Source organism: Micropterus dolomieu, linkage group LG05 (assembly GCF_021292245.1).
Source record: "Micropterus dolomieu isolate WLL.071019.BEF.003 ecotype Adirondacks linkage group LG05, ASM2129224v1, whole genome shotgun sequence".
Taxonomy (NCBI): Eukaryota; Metazoa; Chordata; class Actinopteri; order Centrarchiformes; family Centrarchidae; genus Micropterus; species Micropterus dolomieu.
Window position 1 is genome coordinate 28088443 of NC_060154.1, and position 15955 is coordinate 28104397.

The following is a 15955-nucleotide window of genomic DNA, read 5'->3' on the forward strand; positions in this document are numbered from 1 at the left end:
TATGTGCATGACCTGCTTTCCAGAGATGGCTATCAGAGCAAAAGTGACAGGTCAATTGCTGATTTCTGTTCTGTAAAAGGGAAAGGGGCTCCCTACCCTGAGCACTCTAAAAGGTCGAACGCTCTCTCTCTCTCCCTCTCTCTTGCTTTCTGTCTGCTTCTCTCACACACACAAAAACTAAAGTAGTTTTGCAGCACCAGCACACACTCTCAGCAGAGAGCGGGGTTCTGTGTGTGTGTGCGCTACGTGTGCCTGCTTCATGAGCCTGAGCTCGTGTGTCTGTATATAATTGTATAGTGGGAAGACACACACTTAATGGAAGTGGCTCTTCACTTTGACAGCTGGGTGGTGCAGATGAAAGGTCTGTTGTAGCATGTTGTCTACCACTTGTGGAGTATCCAAAGAGGCCCAAAGCTCACAATTGTGGACAGCACAACAGCAAAAGATTCAACAGCAGACACACGTTTTATACTTTATACTATTAATATACAATGACTGTCCATGATAATAACTAATTCCTCTATTATGCACAGTATACAGATTACAGATTAGATCTAGATGTTATTATTTAGAGTTGCACTCTCATATGGAAGCAGGCATTTTGAAAAAACATACGTAAAGATATTGTACAGTCCGAAAGTGCATAAGTGACACTGATTGAATTCATTTTCAGTCTGCCTATGGCTCTCCAGTCAGACTCCATGCCCCTAGTTTGTAATACAGTCTTTCATCATTTTCAAAATTGTATAGAACAAAAATGTAAATGTGTATGACCTCATCAGGGTTATTTTTCTGACTTGACAAAGGTCCCCAAGAGTAAAATTAGACTATATACAACTGTTTTGACAGGCTGATTAGTACTCCCATCACTAGTAACTAATCTTAACTAGTGAAATTGGTGGACCACTTTTAACTGGCTCTCTATTTTATATTTGCTATTTTATGTTTTGCAACTTAGGGGCAGAATTCCACAGCAAGCTAAAAATTACATTTCAGTCAGGACAGCTTTCATCAAAGAACTGATATTGTGGCATTGTAGTTATGTTTGGTATGGCTCTGTTCTGGGAGCACACCTCTCTGCCCTTCCACATGTCTACATGGAAAAGCCATAAGGCAGGGAGAGCACTTCCCTGCCCACCCAAGGCAGAGAGCAGCAGTAAAGAACCCCTGTACAGAACAGAGCAGGCATGGTGAATTACATAAGATAAAAGATGGCACTGAAACACTGTGTAAACGGGCCCTGGGCTGAAGACCGAACTGTTTATTATCAGGCTGCGGCCTCTGCTGCTCACACACAGCGGCCAGCGCAGAGATACGGTGGAAACAACAGCTACCCTCGTTACTGTAGTAGGTGCAATAGAACCTCCCGAGTAAAAGACAATACTTATCGATACATCTGTTTAACAAGCACAACAGCTAAAAGGTGGTATTTGATCTGCTCTGTCCACATCTCTCATCCTCTATTATAAATTCACACCTAGCTAAGGCTAGCATGGCAATTAGCTAGATGTTCAACAAGCTAAATGTAAAGCTGTAATTTAACTGTTTAGCTTAGATTGCCATGTTGCTTCAAATTGGCACGTAGTTACCTGCAGTGATCAGGAGCTAGCTGCCTGTACATGAGCAGCAATATGACGGCCAGAGTGCAACAACAGCAGCGGCGCATGTTAGCATTGTTGATTCTTTTCGGCTAAATTCTCTGCCAATATTCATTTCCTGATTTGATTCCGATAATGAAATATACCCAATCAGATCAATAATTATCAAACATCCCTGACAGGGATGGTAGGTAGAGCTGGGGTGGAGTTGGTTTATGAGCTGTTGCTGAGGAAGCAGCGAGGGCAGGCAGGCAGGCTACGGCAGCTTAAATAAGGCGCCTTGTATGGAATTTGCCAATGAATGCTAGGAGATTAATCAGCTGATGCGGCTGGCTTAAGATGGCTGCTATCAGCTGATGTGCTGGGATTGTGAGCTGAACTTGACTTCATTGCTTGCCTGAACTAACGCTATGCTTGATATGCTTGACAATGACCTTTGTCTTTGTAATGTTGATATGGTGAATGTGTTCATGTGCATTCAGCAGACCAAAGCAAAATTAGCATTCATTTGGAGTACAATAGTACAATAATAAATATCTGGCTCTTCTCCACTCTACATATAATAATGCTCCACTATTTTCACGAGCTACTCACGTACTTTGTCAGTTTGCCATTTTGTGTTCATAGTTAACGGTAGGTTTTTGCGAGCTTTTTTGCAGATAATCTGCTGCTATTGAAACTGGATTGATAAGAGTGATGAACCAAAACATTAAAGCTGCCAAATAATGGGCTATGAGATGCAAAAAGAGTTGGTTCATATGTCTCTGTGGACTAATAACTACTCTTTTCATATTACACATAGGATGAGTGCAGCTTTAACTTATACAATAATATATGCCATGATGCCCAGGGCTTTCAGACAGTGCTAGTAGTATCATAATGTGATTATTATGATGCCTTTTAAGGTAGTTGAACAGTGATTACGTATGTATAAATGAACAGTGTATCAGTAAATCTTTTGTCCATGCAAACTTTTTGCACATTATGTTACATAATGCTCATTAGCAGACAGAGGTTTATTACTTATGTGAAAAATTGCAGCTGAGGCAGTGAAATTTACATTTCCACATTAACACACCTCTTCACTTACTTTTTAGCTTTTAATTTTTACTTCTGGGGAAATACTTATATAGAGGCAATTATACATTTTTACAATACTGGCAGCAGCAGCAGTTGGCTGGGAATTAATGGAGGAGGAGTAATTAGCATGAGCAGCAATAAGCACCATGGCTGAACAGAAAGAGAAATGAATGCCACCTACAGAAACTTACATTTCATTAACTGAGAAGAGTGCAAAGTGATCTTTTTGGTGGTGCACTACAAAAACACCACCACATCAGTGGCCGCTGTATCAATACAAACTACTGGTTCAAGGAGTGCTACAGATGTTAATGAGCCATTTTGCGGTAGGTGACAGGTGTCTGGTGCATGATAGCTTCCTGGATTTCTGCCAGTCCATTATGTGGCACTTCCCACTGTTTCAGCCTCTGTGTTTCAACTGTATAATGATGACGTGTTACCATAGTTAGCAACCCTCATTAAAACTAATTGGTATTGCTATTTGAAAGGTAGCTCATTACCTTGAGGCAAACAGTAAAGTTTTGTCTCAATAAGGCATGTTAACATGGCAAACGCATTTATTCACTTTTAGAAATCCAACACAGACATTTTCCCCCTTTACTTTCGACAAATGGCTGATGAGGAAAAAGGACTGACGAGTATCTGGCCTTACCAGAGACCACAGTGGGACGCTATGCATACATGCAATGTTGGTGTGAACTGAAGTTCAAAATATCAAGATTCCCTCTTTCCTACCTTCTGGATCCATGTGGACAGACACACGTGATGGGAAAGTAAATTTTTGCAGTCACAGAAATTCCTCAGTGGGTCACTGGCTTGAAGTTCAACATCCCTGCATATAAAGCACTCTGAAGTCTCTGTAGAAGAAGAGGAGCAGATAGAGGTTATAAATGGTTCACACTGCATCAAAAGCTAATCCTAGATTCATGTTAAGATTCAGTGCTGGCCAGGAAATCTTTTAATTGACACAGAATTGATCATAGTTGTAAATCATTGTATTTATTTTCCTTTTTAGAATTCCCATATTTCCCCATATTCCCACTTATACTACAATTGATTTCCTATTCCAGCATTCAGCACACACTGTACAGCTACTCGAGCAAAAGACTTTTATTTTGTTCCCAGTGGGAGTGAGGCAAAGTGAATCTGGGCTTTAAAGGTAATTGTTGCATGTTGACATTCCTGACAAGACAATAAAAACAACGGTGCAGAGGTGAGAGTGACAATGAGAAACAAAATACAGTTTTATATTTAATAATTATTTTCAACTGCTGGAATCTTGTTCCTCATTTGGATTGTTTTGTCCTTTGCTAATGGTGCCATTATTTGATTTACGTGCAGAAAAAGAAGCTGCTACAGGTTATTTCTTTTTGTTTACTTCAGACCAAAAATAACTGGTTTTATTCAAACTTGTAATTTGCAGAGCTAACAAATATCTACAGGAAAAAATGCCCCCAAAATATTGTCTTATATTGGAAATGCTGTAGTAAATAGGAATTCCACATATTGGTGGCCCAAATGTCAAAGAGTCATCAGGCTGAATTTTCAATATCCAGTAACTTCCACATTTTCTGAGGACTACCTGTCTTAAGTCCTCACTGCTTTGCCATGCACAAGCATTTAGCAGCTGTTTGAAGATTAAATGGAATTTTGTATTGTTCTTGATAAACTAGAGGCAATATGAAAAATAAATGAAAATACATCTAATCTGACTCAATAAAGAAATAACTCAATAAAGTAAACACTGTCCTCCAACGTTATCCATACAGAGTGGACAGTTTGAGTTCACCAGGGTTACCAAAAGTTGTACCATACAATTATTAGTCAGTTAGAGCAGCTCTGAAATCTTCAAGTGTGAGCAAATGGTCCATACGGGACCTTTAATGTCATCAACCACTAATGTGCAAATGTCAGACTTATCCTATTCAGGGTTGCGTGGGGCTGAAGCACATCCCAGCATGCACTGGGCAGTGTGCTATCTTGACAGGTCACCAGTCAGAACACAGGCAAATATGTAAACTTACACTAACATATAATTACAAGGTGTTTCACCAATTTGTTTTAGTGGATATTTCATCATTTCTCTAAATTAGCTCATGAAATCTAAAGAGTGGTAAAGGTGAGCAGTGGATTATATCATGCGCTGCCAGACGTGGTCCTAGCCCAGGTCTGGGAATAGCCACAATATCCATTAATAGTTTTATGCTCCTTTGCTACCAGCATCTCTGGTTTAACTTGCAAAGCTCGCCAATATTTCCGTTAATTTTTGATGCTACATATTGGACAGTAGCTAGAAGCCAGATTTGTTGGTTTCATCCCATAAAAACATTGGGAGACAGCAGTGAGGGCTAGCTGTCATCTGTGCGCTTGCCTGGATGGGGGATAAACTGCTGCCTCAGAAGCTCCTGTCTCTTTTGGGCCTGGATTGCTTCAGGTGAAACTCTATCTTCAGATGAAAAATCTTTTAATCAAAGGGTGGATTTTTAATGTAACCCATTTCATCCTGTGTAAGCAGATTTTATTACTGACCAGGCATATATCTCACCGTGCATTAATATCTCTGAGACAAGCCGTGAAACAGAAAAGCCAGATAAACTTTTTTCTCAACACCCAGTTTGGTTAAGTCAAAAATCGGGCATTTTTAGATAAATATGTGGTGTCTGGCTGCCACTTCCTTTACCTCCCTGTTATTGACACCAACCACATGGCCTACTAATGGAAATCATTCCAGTGAAGCACTTTCTGAATACTACTGTTTGTCAAAATTCATATGTTTGCTTCCTTTCCATCAGGTTTAGTTTTCACTCATTGTCAAAATATCTTTGTATGTGTAGAAGGGTTTGCAGAAAATAATGGAGCCATGCAGGGACATACATATAGAGTATGACAGTCTAGCTATGAGGCAGTCTGTGTGTTTCAACAGCCTGACCGAAAATATTTCCAAAGTTAGTGTGATGGCAGGTTCACCAATTATACCCACGTCCTTTTTAACATTTCATTCCTCCGAATCTGTACTGCTTTTACGATCATTATGGCAAGCCCCGAGGCCCTTCTGGAGCTAAGTAACGGATGCACTGCTGCTGAGAAAATAACTGGAAAACAACATTACAACAGAGATGTAAACATGCGGCGCGTCAATCGCAGCCGAGCTGCCATGTCTGCGTGATCTGTGCCTCCCATAATTAACTGTCAGCGGTGTCAGTGTTCGGCAGCGTTTCACATGAAGGTGAGTGCTCAACTAACTGGCTGAAGTCACCCTCTCTACACGTTTTAACAGCTTACAAAACTTCCTCTGTGCAGCAGCAGCAGCAGCAGCAGCCCCGGGCTGTGTTGTTTCCATACAGGGTGATGATGTACTAAAACAAAGTTTGTCAGCTGGAGACGCTGATCTCCCACTATCACAGATGAGAATGTACCAACACGAACTCTGTCAAGAGCTCTGTTTATACTACTTGACTGCCTGAAAATGGCTTTAGTAGTGGGCGTCTCTCAGTGATGTTTTAATTCCCTGCAGTACCATGAATCATATGAAAGAAAATGATAGAAAGATAGAGGCCATGCTCTCAACAGAAGCAGTCAAACTGAGCAGTGTTATTTGAGGAGTACAGTACACTATACAGTAACCAAATGAGGAAAATGCCAGATTGAGATAATTTAATTGTCCGTTGCATTGCTAACGACCTCATTAACGAAAGAATGATGGGAAATCAGCATGGTCTGAGCAAGGAACCGCCTGTGTGACAGCCATCTGGCTACAATGGGGGTGGGGTTGGGTGGGGGTTGGGGGACTGGTAAGTTAACACCACAGCCGTCATGACTTCCAAGCGCAGGCCTAGAGCACCTCTAGATGGAAGCAGGGATTAGTGTTTTACTGATCAATGTGAATTCAACTCTGTTTATTTATTTGCACTATAACGTGATCCCACTTCCAAAATGTAATTCTAGAGTTAACTGAAAGTGGACAATATTAGGGACATGAGCCTGGTACTGAGGTGCATCTTTTCCATGATCAAAAACTCAAAATCCTTCTCAGTTTCTCTTTCTCCACCGTATATCTGTTGATATTTTAACTGATATCAAGTCTGAAGTAACAAGGGAAAAGGAAGTAAGGGATAATTTCATATTTTCTTAATATGTTTCACATTTACAGCACTTTACTACTTTGACATTTATAATCTATGTATGAAGAAACATTTCATGCTCAGATTAGGATGTCAGTCCTAACTGGCCCAAAATTCTCAGCACAATATTTTCCCCAAATGTAAGGGCACATAAGTTAAAGACGCATTCCAGCAATTTAGTATTGTACTTCGATACAGTTAGGACTTGCGAGGGGCAGTTTTAAAGAGAATGGCCAAAGCAGCAGAGCTTTTCATTTCCCACAACGCAACTCAATACCGCCATTAATTAGACCCTACCTGGCTGGTTAATGTCCAGGTCTTTCAAACTTCATGCCTTTCTGTTATAAGTTTGCGGTCTTCAGACTCTGAAAGCTCCCTCTAGAGCCACAGCAGATAATATATAGGCTAACTGTTTTCACGGGCTGAGGATTACTCTCTGTGACGAGTAAACTGAACTTCATGTGCAACATCAGCGGAGTGCCCCTTTAACTGCCACTGTTTACTTATGTACAGCCTAACAGCAATTATTCTAATTAATGAATGTATAAAACATCTAGCCCAAAGTGTAGTACATGTTTCAGTTTAGGACATACGTACCTGTTAATAAGCTTCTGCATGACTCTGCTGAAGACAGTGGTTGGTACTCACTGCCCATCTTTCACTTCTTGTTGTGGCTGAGAGACGACTTTTTCCACTCACTCTCGAGTGCTTCTGGATACCAGCAGTTTCCCCCACTTCCTGCTAACATTCCTATGTTTTCTCTCGGTGAGATTATATAAACAATAATAGAGAAATCAACGAGTCAAAACATATATTTACTCCTGTATATCTGTACTTTCTACTACTGCACTCAATGTCAGCTGATCGCTCAGTGTTTTTGTTCTTGAGGAAGTTGTGAAGACGAGCAGCCAATCCCAGCTGCGCACTGGGGCACGTCAGGACAGGAAGTGGAATGGTGCTTGGTGCATTCGCTGTCAAAGGAGTCTAAAAATAGATGTGAGTGAGAAGTCAATGATTGTAATACACTGCAAAAGTAGATTGTTGTTATTTTCAACTGCATGCATTGCTTTGTTTAGAGGAAAAAAGCATAAGGTTACGTAATGAAGGAGGGGCATATAATGGAAGAGATTGCTTTCCTAAAAAACACTGTGTTGCAACAAACCATCATGCATGCTCACTGCTGGGAAATGACTAACAGATTTTAGAATTTCCCCACACATCTTTCTGCATATTAACTGGTTGCAAATATCACTGGAAGGTTCCCCAGTTGTGGCATTATTTGTCCCCTTACCAGACTATGTTTCAGGTCTCCTAAGAACTGATTTCAGTTTTTATCTATTTCTGTTAAGCTTAAAGATTCAATGTAAAATGATCTTGTAGTAGGTTCCCTACCTGACTTGTCCAAAAATGTTATGAGCTGCAAAAGAAAATCAATTTGAATACAAATCATACAATGAAAAAAAAAACTTGTGAAATTGTGTGAAATGCTCATTTTCAATCTTGCACAACAGAATGATGTCTTTTATCATAAAAAAAAAAAAAAACATGTAAAGGGGAAAAAGCAGATAGTAATGTTACAATTGGTTGCTGGTGTGTTTCTATCAATGGATGGCTGCTTATAAATAATAATAAATAAACACTTTGTTTATATAGCACTTTTCATAAACAAAAGCTACAAAGTAGTTTATAGTAAAACAAGAAATAAAAAGCAAATAAAAGCAAATAAAATCCAAAATGTAAAAGACAAAAATTTGATAAAATTTAATAATTAGATAAAATAGTTAAATATCAGTTATGAGAAAGTAACTAACTGTATGTAGTAAGCTAGCACTAGTTTCAAATCCACATCATTATCAAACTACATTATTTTGTGGGGTTATAGAAATGCTAATTCAGGACTGTGTGGGAGCCAAATGCTGCTATAGGTTTGGGAAAACGTGGCAACTCTGTCCTGGGAAGTTATCATTCCAGTAACTCCCCAGGCAGCATTAGGTTTCCCAAACTTATTGTTTAAATCTACCAAAAGATATCATAAATATGGCATAAAATGAGTGCCCAGTTTTTTGCGGAGTTTTTTTAGGCGTTCCAAAGCTTCTCTAACAAGCACTCAGCTCCAAATAAAAAAAAGATGTTGTAGGGATGGAATAGGTCTACACTCTGCCTAATTAAATGACCAGTCTCCTACTATTCATGAAGAGCACTTATTAAAACAAGCATTCACATCCAATCCACTAGATAAATGACTTTACACCAAGTGCCATGAAGCCCATTAAATTGCTTCTTTAGAGATGGATCAGGTCCAAACACACAATCAAAGGATTTGACTGGGATTATCTCAGATTAGAAACACTCAGGGACAAATGAGGAGATGACAGGATATCATACATTGAAAGGATAAATTAGCAGTCACATACCAGACCAAATTTGTGATGGGTGTTAGGGAATAAAGAGCGGGGGAAAAGACTGAGTGCTAAAAAGCAAGGAACAGCTCTTTAGTTTTTAGTAAGCCCAGTGATACATGGCCAATGTAAACCACAGTAAAAGCTTTTCCCTCTCCCTCTAAAACCTCCTGCCATGTAAATAAAGTCCACATCAGGGAAAGAATCAACCACTAAAGACTAAGAAATGGACACAAAGTAACTTGCGAGAGATTAATCTGTTAGTTTATGACCTTATGGTGTTACTGTGGAAAACACATTTTGTTTAAGAACCTCTCTCACACACTATGATACCGAGCTTTTAGTACATTTTCAAGCTCACTCTCATTTCTCACAAACATTTTGAAGTCATTGCTCAAAGTGGAACTACATTTAGGAAATACAGTCCTTGCATTACAAGGTAATCTTGGAATTCACATATTTCAGTTCAGCTGTGTGGCTGACCAGTCATAGGTTGTTTTAATATTATTATGATGCTAAAAACATCATTACAACAAGGTATTTTATTTTGTCACTTAAATCAGTTTGAGCTTTCCTTCAGTCAAAACTGAATGTCTCATTTTACTGTGAGCAGACGTTTTTGTATTTCAGCCACACAGAAAAAAATATTGATCAATATGTGTAGTTAGGCCTTCGGCGATTCCTTTTTAAAAAATGCAGCTCTACAGAATTTGCAAGAAACCAAACTATTTTTTACCAAACATACGAGAATCGTGTGCTTAATTTTAAAATCAAAAGTAAAAGTGCCCTTTTCTTGCATGATAGATATTTTAGTTCCGCTCTAATTTGAATATTTAAAAGTAAAGTAAAGCAGGCCTAGTGCTGATAAAACACTTTTCAGGAGGATAAATAATGTAGGCAGTGGTTAATGTTAGCATGTGCTTCTTTGCATATTTTAAAACCAATGAGGACCTCCATTCTATCGCATTAGACTGAGGCTTTCGCTTTCTTCCAGACAGAAATAAAAGGTATTTTAGAGGGTTTGCGCATTAAAGAAATGTGACCTATGGACTCCACCTAATCTTCTCTGTCATATGCTCACTTGTCAGGCTTTTTTCCCTTTGTGCTATGACTAGGTGGCATGGACAGTGGGAAGCAATACCGTACCAGCAGGGCCTGTTGAAAGCTGAAAAGCTTTGATCTGTTTCATCGTCTTTAATGATGAATGATGTGACTCACAGGTTGACTTTGTGTAGGATTTTGTTTGAGTTTCTCCACTGTAGACTGGAAGTTCATAAGATCACTGATGATCTGTGAAACTGTAGCTCTATATTAGGATATTGTTTCTTTCATGAATTACAACTGGAGACCAGAGGATGACTGGTGCTGCTGACATAATGCATACTACATTTGGAATTTTGAAAACGAACAGATTATGTCCCACTCCTGTTTACCATGAACTCAAAATATACTAGAAGTCACCCAGTTAATTGGTCTTTCTACAAATACATTCACAGCACAATAAACCTACTTTTTTCCTCTTTTAGCTGAACCAAAATCTAAATTCTCCTCACTTTTTGAATAAGGAAATATAAAACGTAACCATTCTCCACCACACACACACTCACATATACAGTACTTCTCAATGGAGTACTGAACGCCTTAGATCATTCCACTTGATCACAGCTTTAAGATGTCAGCTGCGCTTGAGATAGGGAGAATTTGTCATTGGCTGCTGCCAACTTTCTCTCTGTCATCCAATTTTAGTGGCTTGATTTACAGCAGAAGCTGACAATTTGAGTGTGAATGAGGGCGTTTCACAGACACATAACTCCATATCTAACACATTCTCATAAACAATAAACTGCTGAAGTTATTTTGTTCTTGTCTCATCCTCCACTATTAACAAGTCTCTATTAACAAGCACGGCAGGGAACAAACTCTGATCTTTTGGATTACTCACTGAAGCTCCGCTTGCTACCAAAAATAAAAAACAGTTATTGTCACAAAGTTCTAAAGCAAGGTCAGACGTTCAAGGTTGCAACACAGTTTAAATATTCAGACTTGACCACCAAAGCTTCGGGAGGTAAAGAATTTTCACTCCATTAGAGAGGGGACAAGCATAATTATGAAAATGAGATAAGGGAGAATCAAAATGACCCTGATTGAAAAAAGAGAAAAAGTCCTCCAGTGCAGAACTTGGTTTGATTGATTCGGAGCAGATGAGCCCAGGGCTCCACTGTTGGCAGCCCAGGGTTCATGCTGTAATGATAGCTTTATAATTAAGATTAAAGACCAGAGAGCACAGACAAGACACTCGAGTGGTGTTGGGGGCTTCTCCGATGACACTGGGAATAATTGGAGAGAAGTATCTACAATCCCTACCTCCCCAAAGAGTAGGAGACTGCGGGTATCACTGTATGCAAACACTGGATGTGACTAACAGTTGGAATGAGCTTGAATTATCAAGATCCCTGAATTCCTACAGACTGCATGACAACTCACAATCTCTGTGTCAACTGCAGATCTAAAAAAAGGAAGAGCTTGATTTATGTATTACTGTAGTGTATAATTTAAAAAATTGAAGCAAAAGGCATGTGTTAAACACCAGATTATGTGTGATTATGATGATTCACTCTTTACATGGGGCAGATTGGAGAGCCATCTGGGCAGCAGTTATGACTGAGATAGACTGACTTCTGTTACTAATGAGTTGGATAGCATGAAAAGAACAACCACATTCCCAATGACTTCTCCTATATTTGAGACGGAGAGGCTTTTTGTAGAGCGTTTCAAACCTTCTACGAGGAAATCAAGTGAACACAGCAGAGTAAGAAAAAAAGAAAATACCCACGTTCACATCCTTTGTTAAATAATATTTTCAGCCAGTCGTCTGCTTTTCAGTGTTTCACCGCAGCTTGTCAGGGTTCATGTTCAAAGTGGCCATCATTTCTCACCTTCGCTGACATCTCCTATCTGATGAGGGTGAAGTCAAGTCGCTTAGATGACTAATAATCATATCAAAGGTGCCGTGTCATGCAGCAGATTTAAATAAGAGGGTTTGGGGGAGCATTTGCATGCATCTGTATGCCTGGGCTAAGAGGCTAATGTCATAAAGTACGTCGCAGACATGATTTAATGTAATCTGTCATGTCATATGCTAATCTTCAGTTCCCTCAGTTACATACAGCATGTTAGCACGAGGAGATTTCAAGGAGCACTACAGTAGGCCAGAGGTGTATTACTGAAGTGAGTCAATACAGCCAGAGATATTTTCTGTTTACATATATATATTAGTTTTGCAGTTTGTGGTGCTGGCTACTGGCTAAAAGAAATGTTTCTGCTCCACCGTCCATAAAGGCGGGTTCAGACTCAACACAAGTGAATTTTTGTGTTGCGTTAATTGTACAAATTAGCATTGTTTTTGCAGCCTCAGTTTATTTGCCTAGCCATTGTGCAAATGTACACACATTAGCTGAAAGTTAGCTACCAACTACGCACCAACAGTGCAGCCTTTCTGGTATTTTCCTCCAGATCCTTACATTTTTTTATTGTCTGTGTATTAATTAAAGTTTGAGTAATCCTTTGGAAACACACATTTTTCGCTCTTAATGAAATATTTTGTGACCGAGTTTACGCTTTTACTGCTTTTAGCAATTCATGTCAACTCACATCTTTCTGTCCACTTTATGTACAATAGCGCCACCGCTAAAATTGGCTGTAAGGACGGCATTAGCGATTATATCATTCTGTATGCACAGCAATTACAATGGGTTTCTTTATTATACCAAAAATCACAATCACAAGTAGGGATGAAACGGTTTGAAAATTTCATATCACGATTATAGTGACCAAAATTATCACGGTTATCAGTATTATCACGGTATTGTAAAAATGTGCCGAAACAGATTAAAATGTACTGATACACACACTGAAACCATTTCAACAAGTTTTATATTGAAAACTACAAACACAATTGCAATTTTGTTTGCATAAAAAATAAAACAGCAAATACATTTTGTAAACATATGAAAATCATCTAAGTGTGCATTATCAAGATTTTATATTTTATATTATATAGGTAATACAGTGACCCCGTGGACAATTACATGAAAACAAACAAGTCTTTAGAAGACAGTGATAGTAACTGCAATGAGCCCAAAAACTGACATAAATACAGAGGGGTCTGTAGCATTTCTAGATATGCTGGTTGGTTGACTAAACTGCGTAACGTGTTATCATGTGCAGTGGACGAACAGACTGCCGACACACGACGCACACAGCAACAGAACGACGTGTAGCGTTTTTACTACATCAACCTTTTCATGTATCGGGGCCTAAATTCTGGGTTCAAATCTGTTTAAACTAATCCACGCCTAAGACATTCCAAGTATTTCTTGGTGAAATGTAGCGAAACCAAAAACAGTAAGCCTTATACATATTGCTATGTTCTCTGCTTCTCAAAAACATGCATTATGTATTGTGGTGCTTAGAGCTCAGGATCCTTGTTGTGGACAAGACCCTTCATTATCTAATTGTGTCATATTTCATCCAATTGAAGCGAGCATCTGCAGTGGTGACTTTTACTATAAAATGCCAAATAGACGTCCATCTTGGTTTTGGTTGATCCCCCAAAATTACTATGGTAAGTTTAAGTCTGTAGCTGGATCACTAATATGGCTTTTCTCTTTCATACTGAAGTGTTCAGAATTCTGTGGCAATTTCTATTCTTACAAAATGTTTCACAGAGAGGCATATATAAACCAATGAATCATAAATGGATACAACACTGGTGCATTTGCCCGTTCATAAGTAGCTTGATGTGACCTTTTCTTGATGGGGGTAAGTCATTTTCCTTTTCTCTGCTCATACAGAGTGCAATTTTCACACAGTTTTATCATTGGTTCGCAGTGCACGTGGTAGGAGAAAAGAGCTAAATTTGGTCACAAGTGGCACTGCTGCCAAAATACCAAAGAATGAAAAATAAATTCATTTGAGGAAAATGTCAGGTATGAAGCTGTGAGAGGGCCTTTGGAGGTCTGACAAGACACAATTACAGACCGGCCCCCCACTGAGGACTGGGATGTGGTATTTTCATGTTGGTACTCTCTCAAGTAAGCCCACAGCAGCGTGGCACACCCCTCTTTGATCTGTGTGGAGGAGGCATGTGATGCATCCCTCTTTTGCTGCTGATATAGTGTGGGAATGAATGTCAGGACAAAGTCAGCAAAGGGCGAGCCCCTCCCAAACACACTCCTGATGCACACAGGCATTAAAATGTGTAAACCTGCATAACAGCGAGTCTTCTGTCTATTGCTGATGATCTCTGTAAGGGAGGACAGACTGTGAATAAGTGTAAAATGGTTGCATCTAACACATTTGATTGAAGTTATCACCTATAATGTGATGGCCTGCGATGTATATTGTACATATATTCACATACCATATTTCCTTTAGAGTCTTCTCAAACTATACCACATATTCTTACATCCTGATATATACAGTTTATACTCTAATCTAATAATCTTTCCAATTATTCATACCCTGAAGACAGCCTGATATATTGCCTGTGGCAATTAAAATGATTAAGTGAGAAGTGCAAAATGGTAATTTATCCTTGCATGACAGAGTTAAGTAAACCTGGTGATAAAACTTGCTTAATTAGCTGTCGTAAAATACAGCAGGATGGTAAACCAGTGAACAGGTAGTTACAGATAATTAAGTATTTGATTTCAGACCTACCAGACAGTCATTCTGCTTATTTTTCACCTTTCCTTTAATATATGTTACCTTGTTTAATAAAACATTTAACATGGTCACACAAACATCATCTATTTTCTGTAAACTGCCGGTATGATAGAGGTGTGAAAGCAAATAATGGCATAAAGATTTGAATCTTTTCAGCAACTGATTACTTATTTGTGGAATTTAATGACAACTTAATACTTATTGTTAACACTTAATTCTTCAGTCTTAATTTATGTGGTCCAAATTTCTTTCTTTAGTCAGTAGGGGTCAATACTGTTCACAAATTCAGATTTATCAGACTGTCAAAACATAATTTTTGAGGTTGTGTTTTTGATGGCTTACCTTGAATTTGGGGGTGGTTACATAAATGTATCCAGTCAAAAAATGATTTGGGGTGACAAGCTAAGTCCGCCCATCACATAAAACCACACTTGATCGTTAGCTAGCGTGGGTAGCTAGCAGAGCAACATCATAGAAGGAGGTGTGTGTTTGGAAACTTTGCTTATATTTTCAAAGAATGTAGTAATGTATTAATTTCTCCCTCCTCCTCCTAATCTAACAATGCGGATGAGGGAGGTCCTGGAGCTTCTCATCTATCCAAAGCTCCATATCAGTGTTGCCAACTTTTATTTAATGAAAGTAGCTGAAGCCTGCTGGAAAAGTCACTAGATTTTGCTAGCTTATGTTATGAGCTAATTTGCATATTTGTGACGTATATTGACATACCGATACATACAAGATTTTTGGAGAAAAAATGTAATTAAGCTAAACTTAACTAAAGTGTTTACATTTTTGTTTGTTATCATCTCATCAACATGCATCATAATTTACCTCTATTGTCAAAATCCTTTCATGTAGGCTGATTCCTGACATGACCATCCCTACTCAACAATGACATTTCTCACATAGCCCTTGCTGAAAGAAGTTTCAGCTGTTCTGCTGTCTTCAGCAAATTAGCTGGAAATTGTTTAGCCGTAGTAATTTCGTCTGAATACCATCCAAATGCAGTGTTCACAGTATAGGTAGCAAC

At 38.9% G+C, this 15955-nt stretch overlaps 1 protein-coding gene across 3 annotated transcripts in view; it reads right to left on the bottom strand.

Annotated features, from left to right (window-relative positions):
* The window catches only part of LOC123971628, a 161581-nt gene that overhangs the window by 74429 nt on the left and 71197 nt on the right, over positions 1–15955 (bottom strand). For 2 of the 3 annotated variants that reach the window (XM_046050573.1, XM_046050572.1), the window contains 2 exons: positions 7397–7783; positions 3414–3535 (listed from right to left, as the gene is read on the bottom strand). In XM_046050573.1, coding sequence (XP_045906529.1) covers positions 3414–3535; positions 7397–7454 — 180 coding nt within the window. In that variant the 5' untranslated portion in view covers positions 7455–7783. Of the gene's footprint in view, positions 1–3413; positions 3536–7396; positions 7784–8191; positions 8217–15955 lie in introns of all 3 variants that reach the window. The other variant, XM_046050571.1, reaches the window with a different exon arrangement.